The 11873-nt window shown below is 37.7% G+C and overlaps 1 protein-coding gene across 2 annotated transcripts; it reads left to right on the forward strand.

Moving 5' to 3' along the window:
* Positions 1-756: 756 nt before the first annotated feature.
* LOC135676180 (amine oxidase [copper-containing] zeta, peroxisomal-like) lies at positions 757-11737 on the forward strand. Of its 2 annotated transcripts, XM_065187065.1 has the most exons (12): positions 757-1319; positions 2362-2471; positions 2560-2865; positions 3227-3339; positions 3448-3778; positions 3876-4091; positions 4182-4418; positions 7424-7609; positions 8882-9022; positions 10439-10707; positions 11036-11117; positions 11420-11737. In XM_065187065.1, the coding sequence occupies exons 1-12, from the start codon at positions 1124-1126 to the stop codon at positions 11534-11536; spliced, it is 2304 nt and encodes a 767-aa protein (XP_065043137.1). In that variant the 5' UTR covers positions 757-1123; the 3' UTR covers positions 11537-11737. The 2 variants fall into 2 exon arrangements, with proteins under 2 accessions (XP_065043137.1, XP_065043138.1); XM_065187066.1 differs by lacking the exons at positions 11036-11117; positions 11420-11737 and adding an exon at positions 9610-9669 and having other exon boundaries at positions 758-1319; positions 10439-10577.
* Positions 11738-11873: the final 136 nt, after the last annotated feature.

Raw genomic sequence — 11873 nt, forward strand, 5'->3', positions numbered from 1 at the left:
ATATTCCGTTATGGACAGACGAACGGGCCCGCATGATAAAGTTGAAAATGACGAGATTTATGGGAATATTCAAAGATCCAAATTGATTCATCACGTCGATTGCACGTGCTTATTGGATCTTACGATTCTCCTCTTGCACACCTGAGGAACGAGACAACCGTCGTGTATCAGACGCGGATCCCAGGCTGTCATCTCACGGATGGTGGGACCCTTTAACGTGACAGCGGTGGCAGCATCCCTCGTTTCCCGGTCCAATGTCTTATTATTGTATTCGGCTACTACATGAGGGTGCTCCTATCACACAACCCACCTCGCGTATCGCTATCACTCCACCCGATCCCCTCACCTTCTCCGGTAACTTCACCCCCATTATTCGACACTTCATTTAATATAGTAATTGGAAAATAATTTTAAAATATTTATACCAATTATAATATGTTTTTTTTTAATGTGTTGCCATTGCAGCTGTATTAGATCAACGAAAAATAACGATGAAAAAAAAAGAAAAAGTAACATCAAAACGAAGAACTTTTCCCGAAAATTTGCGCTTCACTATGTGAGTACTGTTAGTACGTTGGACAGTGAGAAGACCGAAAGCTGCCTCTCTCTCTCTCTCTCTCTCTCTCCTACGTGGTGCTTTGTCACATCTTTGATAAAGACGTCGAGCCAGCAAATAAGTACGGGTTTGGTTTCGCTGTCCATCCACCTCCACCATCCAATCCTATTGCACTACCACGTCGCTCGCTCCCTCTCTTGCTCGCTCCCGCGGCGTCATTGAAAGGCCAGTCGAACCGTTCCCTTATAAATGCGCCACCTCCTCTCCTTCCCCCTTTCTTTAACCCTCTTCGTTTCGGACACCCGGCTCTTTCGTTCTCTTCCTCCTCCTCCTCCTCCTCCTCCTATCGAAGGCCGATTTGTCTAGGGTTTGTGTCTTCTTTCAACGCAAGTCTATAGGATAGAATTAAATCGTGAAGGGAGATCGCTGGGGAGGGTTTGAAGGACGAGGGAGGGCGTGAGAGAGAGAGAGAGCGCGGAAGGCTACGGAGGCACGCTGCATGTCAGATTGCAGTTCCAGCGAGGAGGGATACTACGGCGGATTCGGTGAGCTTGCGAACCCTCTACAATGGCCGCAACTCAGGAAAAAGCGACGCACGCCGACCCTCCCGTCTGTGACGTCGTCGGTGCCAAGGGAGCCGTCCAAGAATGGGTTCCCGTGGCTGATGAGAGGCGGGCCGCCGCGCCGCAGGTCGAGGCCGTCGGAAAGTTGATCGCCCCCGCCGAAGACGTCCCGGCCCCTCCCATGAAGCCCTCTTCCAAAGGTGATGACTTGTTGGACCTGCCTTGCTCTTCTTCTGTGGTTCTTTCTCGTTATCCTTGTTTCCTTCGTGTTTGGATCATTCTGCATAAAGGCTTGACTGGAGATGAAGAGGATCGGTTCAAGACACCGACAAGTTTGTCCGAGATTCGATCCATGACAAAGAAAGACGTGACAAGGATAGGATCCCTTCTCGATAAGGGACCTCGCCGTGAAACTTATAAGGGTACGATGGGTTAAGAGGTCCGCTATTGACTGGTTGAATGAAGGGTTGTTAGGATCTATTTATGATGTGCTTACATGAGAAAAAGGAGCAGAGATAGGGCAAAATCAGACATAGAACTAGAAAGAGGAAGAAAAAAGGCACGAACATCTAAATTTTTTACACAACAAGATTTCAGGCTGTACGAAAAAAGGGCTGTAGCTATCATTTAGGATACCTAGGATGAAATTCGATGAAGCTATTTAAGAACTTGAAATGAAATATTTTATTGTTCAAGTTTAGTGTGTATCATGGAAGAGTTTTGGGAGATAATAAAGGAAGACCACGTAAACAAGGAGTGGATTTGGAGGGCTCAATCGGCCCATGCGATAAGAACTCATATTATCTTGCTTTCTCACGCTTTGTCACATTGATTGGTCATGATGTGTAAATTAAGGGAAAAATGATTTACATAGCTTGTTATATGTCTATTATCTATGTAACAAGTGTTGTGTTCTATGAATGTGTAATGTAAAACCGATCACCTCATTGTACTGCACTATGGCCTGCGAGCAGTTTCCCTTCTTCCCTGCACTTCTCTCCGTGAAGACCCTTAACATATTGAGATCATTTGCTGCCTGGTTGACTATGTGGACTTGGCGGTATCAATTCCAAGATAGTTATAAGTGGTGTCTGCCTTAGATTTCATTTGTCTACATCACTTTTTATCTTTTTTGTTGTTTATGTTCGATCATATCACTCTTTATAGTGATAATTAGGTCATTTTTGTATGTGTTTATTATTATCCTTTGTTTGATCCTGACATTTGGTGGTCTAACTGCAGCAATTCCGATTGTGATGAGAGCTCAAAATAGCCATCCTCTAGATCCACTGTCTGCAGCTGAGATATTAGTTGCAGTAGCAACAGTCAGGGCTGCTGGTGCAACTCCAGAGGTTCTTTAGATGCTTTGCTTGCTTCATGAGCTTTCTTTTGGTATATTTGAACACTTGACTTCAATAATTAAGGTAAACTTCTTTTCAGGTTAGAGATGGTATGCGATTTATAGAAGTTGTTCTGTTGGAACCAGAGAAGAACGTTGTGGCATTGGCTGATGCCTACTTCTTTCCCCCTTTTCAACCATCACTACTCCCCAGAACAAAAGGTGGTCCTGTCATCCTGGGTAAGCTTCCTCCTCGGAGGGCTAGGCTTGTTGTTTACAACAAAAGGTCAAATGAGACAAGCATTTGGATCGTCGAACTCTCAGAAGTTCATGCGGCTACTCGGGGTGGCCGTCACAGGGGAAAAGTCATCTCCTCTGAAGTTGTTCCGGTAGTCCAACCCTCCATGGTATGTGGTTTTGGAGAGGCTGATGTGGGCATAATCTTAGATGATTTTCTTCTTGTATTCTCTTTTGCTAATATGTTTTGTCGAACTTATTCTTCTCAATTAGTTCTATAACCCTGAATCTACAATTAGTTCTTAAATCATTGTATCATATTTGTTTCGAAATCTCTTACTTTATCGTTCATGATATAAGCATAGCATCCTCAAGTTCCTTATCAAAGGTATTTTATGCTATTACATTTCTGATTGTATGTTGAAAAGCAAGATTTTTCCTTTTATATTGGTCGTTGCTTACTTATTAGAAGCTTATGGTTTTTTCATATAATAGGTGATTTTGACCGGTGATCTTATTTTATAAATCTAGGATGCCATGGAGTATGCGGAATGTGAAGCTGCTGTAAAAAGTCACCTTCCATTCATAGAGGCAATGAGAAAGAGAGGAGTAGAGGACATGGATCTTGTGATGGTTGATTCTTGGTATGCTCGACTTGTTCGTTTATTTACTATAAGCTATTATCGGGATATAATGCCATTGCAGTTGCTACTTTTTAATTATGATTTCTCTTTTTTCACCTGTGTATCCAGGTGTGTTGGTTTCTACAGTGATGCTGATGGTCCTAATCGCAGACTTGCAAGACCACTAATATTTTGCAGAACTGAGAGTGACTGCCCCATGGAGAATGGTTACGCACGTCCCGTTGAAGGCATACATGTTCTTGTGGATATTCAAAATAATGTTATAATCGAATTTGAAGATAGAAAATTGGTGCCTCTACCTCCAGCAGATCCTTTGAGAAACTATACTCCTGGAGAAACACGAGGAGGCATTGACCGAAGTGATGTGAAACCTCTGCAAATTCTTCAGCCTGAAGGTCCCAGTTTTCGTGTAAATGGTTACTTTGTGCAATGGCAAAAGGTATTCTGTTCATTTATTGCATCATTCTCTGGTTTTTTCACCTATTTCTTTCAAAGCTTGCAGTGAACTCACAATCTTCCTCTTTTCTGCTGAATAGTGGAATTTCCGGATTGGTTTCACGCCAAGGGAGGGATTAGTCATACATTCTCTAGCATATGTTGATGGTAGTCGTGGACGGAGACCTATTGCTCACAGGCTAAGCTTCGTGGAGATGGTAGTTCCTCATGGAGATCCAAATGAACCTCATTACCGTAAAAATGCATTTGATGCTGGGGAAGATGGCCTTGGAAAAAATGCACACTCTCTTAAAAAGGTCAAATGTGCTATGCTTGCAGATCTGTTTTATGCTTCATTAGTTGTATTTGCTTTTCCAATTTGTGTCTTAAAATATATGTCAATCCAGGGCTGTGACTGCTTGGGTTACATCAAATACTTTGATGCCCATTTCACAAACTACACTGGTGGTGTTGAAACTATTGAGAATTGTGTTTGTTTGCATGAAGAGGACCATGGGATCCTATGGAAGCACCAAGATTGGAGAACAGGCTTAGCAGAAGTTAGGCGATCAAGAAGGCTAAGTGTGTCCTTCATATGTACAGTTGCTAATTATGAATATGGCTTTTTCTGGCACTTCTATCAGGTAAGTTGGAAAATTTTGCACTTTATGCTTCTTGTTCTAGTTGCTAGTAACATAATGTTTGATTATACCTGATAATCTGAAATTGTAACTTTTTGGACAATCTAGTCATGATTTAAGCCTTTAAAGCATACTCATCCTTTCATCTAATTTTGTGTTTGTTTGCTGAAAGCTTTTACACTTATTTGACAGAAGATATTCCACTTTCAGGTTCTTCTCTTTTGCCATACCTATAATATATAATTCAACCAAATATCAGAACTTCATATTTTGCTAATTATAGAAAACTTTACTACAATATGCTGGATTAGCCTGCTTCTGCATGGGCTGTTATGGTCTGCGATTCCACATGCACCTAACTTTTGCACTCATCCACTCACAATGTTGTTTAAGGTATGAATGTTGTGCAAATCCTTCCATGTACTAGCAAATAGTCCCAATATTTACTCCGAATGAGTAACGTGAGTATATCTTGTAACAGAGTGACAGTCCAAAAAAGATTGTTAGATTAAGTTATTTTTTCAAAACTTTGGGTATGAACCCGTGGTTGTTAGGGAATTGGCAAGTTGTTCTCGAAAGCAATTTGCTGAGAAGGCTATAAACTGATATGTTTGAGGGTGAAATTTATTAGAACATGATCTTGTTCAAGTGGAATTGGGGATAGAAGAGGTATGAAAGAAAGAAAAGAAGCATGAGAAGAGAAGATAATAAGCACTTGTGACACACTTAAAAGACCTGCTACTAGGAGAAACAGTTTACTTCACTGGTGGAGAAAAAATTTCTTCTTCTCTTCGTATCTTGACTTGGTATCAGGGAAGGACCGAGTGACGTTGCAGAGAACTGGGGTTTGTTATAGGTTTATTGTATTTGCCATATCTTTTGAACAACTGGGAATGAAATATACATGATGTGCTACTTAGTAAGTATCAGGAAGAGTTAGTATATGATTGAAGATTTAGTTGGATTAGCTAGGTGGCAGTAACTTGATATGGATTTGGTGATACGACAAAAATGTCTCTGCTTAAATAATTTTAAGTAGGTAATATGAGAACTGGTTTTTAATGAGTTTGCTGTCATTTTTTCACTACAGTTTGAAGGCTCTGATATGTATGCAAGTCTATGAGATGCAACAACATGGTATTCTTTTCTCTTTCTTTTCTACTCTCATGCATTCTCTCTTTCTTTCGCTTATGTGCTATCTGTCTCTCCCCCATTGTCTGCCTCTTCTCCTCGCCGCATCATTGCCGATGCCATCTCCACCTTGCCAATTGTTGCCACCATCTTAAGGTTTGCATCCACTTCCTTTTCCTCCACTTCATCTCCTCATGCTTTGCCTCCTCGTCTTCCTCTGTCTTCATGTCTTTCTCCTCCACCAATCCTCTTTTTTTAGTTCTCTCCTCTTTCGCTGACCTATACTGAGTATTAATATGTTAATCCATACCAGAACTGTATTGATCCAGTCACTGTTTGGTATCTGCGTTGGACTGAGATTCTAAACCTTGATTCCAACTATAATCGCAAGACAGTTTAGTTTTCTTCTATAATGGCCCTCCTTTTGTGAATTATGATGGAAGACGCTACCCAAAATACTAACATAAATTAAAGTAGATGAATAAATAAGAAGCACACTATGACAATTAAGGCATAGTTGCATGTGCCATGGCTAAGTTTTAACAGATCAGCATATACTGTTCATTGCACACGTAAATAAAATGACTTTCTTTTAGCTTGTAACTTGTTAATAAATCTACTTGCACCTTTTTCTTTCAAAATTGTAACTCTTTTTTTAGTCAGATTCTAGGACTCTCTCCTAACAATTATTTGTAACAAGTGTCTGCCCAAGAAAAAGTAGGCATTAGGAGCTTAGTTAACTTTCCAGGCTCTTATATAGGCAGTTAATCTGTTGCTTTGCCTGCTTTAAATAGGTGCCTAAGTTGGTGGGTTAGCTAAATGGTCTGAGCGAATTGTTTGGGCTGCACCTATGACAACAATCCTTCTTGATCATCCATCTGATATTAATTGAATATCATAAGTTATTTTTATACTAACTATTTATGTTGACTCTGGTATCAGATAGTAATTCTAAATCTGGATTATTTTCCTTCACTAATTCTGGTGGCACAGCATGTCCTGGGTATGAATTTCACTCCATCGACTTCCATTGGGTTGTTGGTGGATTGGCATGTTCAGGTCAAAATCAACATCTTTTAGTCTCTGATATAAAATCAAAAACAATTTTCCTGCTCTATGAAGGTATTAACAAATATGATATGAAAGGTTTTGCACATTTATATTATGCTAGTCATTTTATTAAAACAAATGCTCTTACGTTGCTGTAAGAAGATTGACAGTGATTTGAACATTAGACAATGAATTTTGGTGAATATATTATCTAATATTTATGTCACACATAGATTTATTTATTTATGTTATTTTTTAGAAACAATTGTTACCTGTTAGGTAAAATATATCCATTGCTGCGGAGCTTTGAGACACCTTTATTGTGTCAGTTACCAGTTTGCTTCCATGTTCAAGGTGTTTTCACGGGCTTACTTCTTGTGCAGTAAGTTAAATAATTGAACATAGAGAAACTATTGAAAATTAGAATCGGCCATTACATACATAGTTGATGAACCGGAGCAGATGGGCAAAGTTTGGATTTGATATATAGAAGATATATTGACAGAATTTCCTGCTTGGTAGGGCTTGAGTGAGCTCCTAAAGTTATGTTCTGACATGAATGCTGAGATTCTCCAACTGGGTTCATAATGCAATTTTCACGCTCGTGCATTCTTAATGTTATCTCAATATCCTTTGTTTTTTCTAAACCTGGAAGTAGTTTATCTATATGTGCATGATTTTTCTGTTTTAGCTTATAAAACAGAATGGTTAGTTCAATCATTGCTAATCAATCTTCTTACTCCTACATCATTCTGTTGTTTTTCATGCTTGATATAGACATATGCTTTGGATATGATGCATATGGCTTACATGGTACTCTCTTGCAGGATGGTAAAATTGAGGCAGAAGTAAAGATAACTGGAATTCTCAGCCTAGGGGCTTTGGGACCTGGTGAATCAAGAAAGTATGGTACAACAATAGCACTGGGTTTATATGCGCCAGTTCATCAGCATTTCTTTGTTGCTCGCATGGATATGGCTGTTGACTGTAAACCTAATGAAGCCTTCAATCAGGTGCTCCTTTTATTTACATTTTGTGTTGTGATGTAGTTTTGTATTTCTACTTTGTGATTTTTCTTCTTTCTTTTATCCTGATTTTCACCTGTCCTAAATCCTTATTCTGCAATATTGTATATGTCTTGCTTTACTACATATTAGGATAAAAGTATGAATTCATCACTATCACTATTAGTAGTTAACTCAACAATCTTTTTCGCACTTGTGTTACTTCCCCAGATTCTTTTTGAAAGTGGTTCTAAGAGACTGGAATCCAGTATTTGCTTCTGCGGAAGGCTCACAGGGAACAGAATTTTAGTTTATGCCCATTGTATCACTTATGCAAAAAGGCTTACATAGCCCTCAATCATCTTCGTATGACTACTCGGTTCATGATCACTAATTCAGAATAAAATAAACTTGATTAATTTTTCTGGTTGCTTTGTTTGGTATCTTCAAGGATAAATTTAACTTGATAAAACTAATAGGAAACTTGGGTCTGTTAGAATGAAAACAGCAAAGAAAGGAAACATCAATTCTGCAAAGAAAATTGAAAACCTTGAGATACCTAGCAAAAGTAGCTAAAAATTGCAATTTCTTAAAAGAAAAAGAGAAACACTGAATGCCCATCTGAAAGATAAACTGCAAAGAACTCCTCAACATGAAATTTAAGTTTCATATTGTTTTTGAATTTTGGCTTGAGTTGTTTTTAGTGCATGAAAGATTTCTACAAATTCACTAAGCAAATAACTAGTTTATCTTGTTAAAGAATTAGGTGAAAGGTTGATAAGGTAGACAACACCCTAAGCTTGTGCTACTGTGTATTTGCCCACATACATGGAAGCATCTTGATACCTTTACTAAAGGAACAAAGCAGCATGGTGGATACCCAGTCACCTTGGTGTCTAGTGGCCTAGTTACATAGTTCATATGGTTCTTCTTTTCTTTCTTTCCTTTGATCATTGTTATTATCATCGAACTTTTGTCTATACATGATGCAATTCCTTCTCGTAAAAAAATGACAATTCTGTCGATTCTTTGTGTAATAAGGTCACTGTACAATGCAAAGGTTGTTGATACGTTATATATATATATATATATATATATATATATATATATATATATATATATATATATATATATATATATATATATATATATATATATACGATTTTTTTTTGTGTTTCATCAATGATTATTGCCCATGTCTCAACTTATATATGCTCAAATCTTATTTGAACTGTCTGTGTTGCTATGAACTTTATGTATATGTAAGAGTGCTTTGTGTAGGTGGTTGAGGTGAATGTCAAAGTTGAAGAACCTGGCCTGCATAATATTCACAATAATGCATTCTATGCTGAAGAAAAGCTTCTCAGATCTGAGTTGCAGGCTATGCGTGACTGCAATCCTTCATCTGCAAGACACTGGATTGTACATACTTCACTTTATTTGTATTGTGATTTATTCTTATTGACTCATTTCCTTATCTGCATGAGCTACAGTTGCAGACTATTAAAAGAATTTTGAATTTAGCCATCACATCTGCTAAGGAATGACATCCAAGTGCATCTTTGAAATTGAACCTAGCTTCTTCGTTTTCTTAAAAACTCGTATTTACTTAAGCTTTTTGTAAATGTCATACCCATAGCATCTCTAAAGCTTATATTTTAGATAACTTTTTTATTTTCCTATATTACTGGAAGCTTACCATATTATTTTTATATTATTTATTATGTCCATTAAATGTATGAAAAACCACCAAATTTCCAAATTATTTGTCTTTGATAATTATAATTGAACAGACTAACAAATTTATCTGTGTTTCTTATGGGCTCAAATTAGTAATTTGTCCAATTTTCCCATGTTTAACCTATCAGTACATCAACCTTCTATAAGTTTCCCATAGGATTAAATACGTATATTTTTTCTTATTCCAAAGTCATAGTGCTAGCCCTAAATGTTTGCTAAGTAGTATATTATCTGTATCATTGAACCTGAAATTTCTATGGAATTTGAAGCTTTGGGCCCAGTGAAGTTACGAGAAGAGATGGGTGCAACTCAAGTTGAGAAAATTCCATGTGAGATTTTATATAATTCTGTTACTAGCTGCTTGATTTAACACTGTAAAGCTGATGCCAAGTCTTTAGTAAGACAAGTTAAAAAAAAGAGACAAGCTTCATTGGAACTCTACAGGACTATATTTCTTTTGTGTGTGTTTATATAACAAAAGCTATTGGTTAATAGAAAGATCTACTTGATTTGGTTACTGCTGGAATTGATAGAACTATGAAGAAACATTTCAAAAGCCTCCTAGACCTTGGAAGAGTTAAAAGGAAGACTTTTAGAGCTTTGAAATTATGTATATTTGTCTCAGTGGCAGGATAAGCCAATCAGGGAAAAGATATGACCCCAATTGTTGCAAATTATACATTTTAGTGTTCTAGTTTTATATTGACTTAACTAATTCATATTTTCTTCATGTATGTACTTATTGACCAAACAAAACTGATCTTGTTCGTTGTATTTATAATTTTTGACCTTCTCACTATAAGTTATGCATCTTACACTTTTAATGGGAAAATCTTGTTCTTCCCTCATTCATTTACATTTGCATCCTTATATTGATCCTGGCTGGCGGACAATTTTTAATAATCTTCTATCCACCTTTACCACAATTGCATTAAGAGGATAGGCTTTCATCACTCTTTGGTGACTATTCATCTGTTTGTATTCTTGCTAGGAAATGAAATGTTATAGCTTATGATGTTAATACTCGTGAGGGACTGTTGTTACTACTACTTTGTTCCTATTCTACTTTGTTTCTTATGCCTTCATTCTGATTTTCAGGTAAGGAACACCAGAACTGTAAATCGAACTGGTCGACCTGCGGGCTACAAGCTCATGCCTGGTCCCAATTGCCTTCCATTAGCTGGTCCAGAGGCAAAATTTTTTAGAAGAGCTGCATTTTTAAAGCATAATCTTTGGGTTACATCATATAAACATGACGAGATGTATCCAGGAGGAGAGTTTCCTAATCAAAATCCACGGATAAATGAGGGACTAGCCACATGGGTTAAGAAGAATAGGTCCCTTGAGGAAACTAACATTGTTCTGTGGTCAGTATCTTTAATCAGTAGTATGGTTTGGGATCGTTTGGAATTGATATGAACACTTTTTCTTGTGCCTTTTTTTTTTGTTGCTTTAGAAACAATTCTGAACTCCCCGTTGTGTTATATCTTCAGCTTATACATGCAAGACATCTACATATTTTACTTCTGATATTAGCAGCATTATGTTGACCTATTATGAACTTGGACTTGTAGGATTGGTTAATTTTGCTTTAGTTCTTTTGTTTTGGAGGCTATGTGCAGTTTCAAGAATCTGTGTGTTGAAATTTTCAGTAGGTTCACTGATGTTTTTCATACTAACGAGCTTTAATTACAGGTATGTATTTGGAGTCACCCACATCCCAAGGTTGGAAGACTGGCCTGTCATGCCTGTTGAGCGCATAGGTTTTATGCTCATGGTATTCCTACTTTTTCTTTTTCTTTTGGTGAATCGTTTTCATCTGCAGTGACCAGTTCATCTATACTTGGTTGGTAAAGCCTCAAACATCACATATCTCAATTCCACCTATATTGGCCCCAAAAAGTTGGGGCTTTATGGCTTTTTTTTCAATGATGGAATCAATTCTTTTGGCTACTTGTGATGTTTGAGGCTTTACTTGGTTAATGTTCTTTGTTCATCAAGCGAGCCTTTTTTATGTTTTATTTTTATTTTTCCTCTACAAGTTTGATGCTTCCACTTATTGGCTTTAAAAATTTTCAGCCGCATGGTTTTTTCAACTGCTCTCCTTCGGTTGATGTTCCTCCCAGTCCCAGTGGAGCAGAGGAGGAGAGTGTAGCGCCAAAGTTGGTCCCAAGTCTTCTTCTCGCCAAGCTTTAATGAATGATGAAAAGCCGATGATGCATCTGTATCCTGGTCATATATAAAGCGACACCTCAAAAGCATATGTCTTAGTTTTGTTCCAACGGTATGGAAGCCTCAAGCCAACCACTAGTCATTTTGCTTAGATATGAAGATATGTATGATGGGTTTAGTTTGCTGCTTTTTGCGGTGACTGATCGACAATGGTTATCTTTTAATTAAAGTTATTCCTTTCGTACTTGTTAAGTAAATTATTGTGTATTTGCTTTGTTCCCTCCTTTCTGTGAGTTTTATTGTTCATCTGTTTGGCTTCGATCGTATTAGCTGGGCAGCAGAGTATAGTTATTTTGATATA

Source organism: Musa acuminata, chromosome BXJ1-6 (genome assembly GCF_036884655.1).
Source record: "Musa acuminata AAA Group cultivar baxijiao chromosome BXJ1-6, Cavendish_Baxijiao_AAA, whole genome shotgun sequence".
Taxonomy (NCBI): domain Eukaryota; kingdom Viridiplantae; phylum Streptophyta; class Magnoliopsida; order Zingiberales; family Musaceae; genus Musa; species Musa acuminata.

Excerpts from the sequence above, each read along its gene's own strand:
- LOC135676180 (XM_065187065.1), top strand. The coding sequence starts at position 1,124 with ATGGCCGCAACTCAGGAAAAAGCGACGCACGCCGACCCTCCCGTCTGT. Across the intron at positions 4,092-4,181 it reads ATGCACACTCTCTTAAAAAG|GGCTGTGACTGCTTGGGTTA; the intron begins GTCAAATGTGCT and ends ATGTCAATCCAG. Across the intron at positions 10,708-11,035 it reads GAAACTAACATTGTTCTGTG|GTATGTATTTGGAGTCACCC; the intron begins GTCAGTATCTTT and ends CTTTAATTACAG.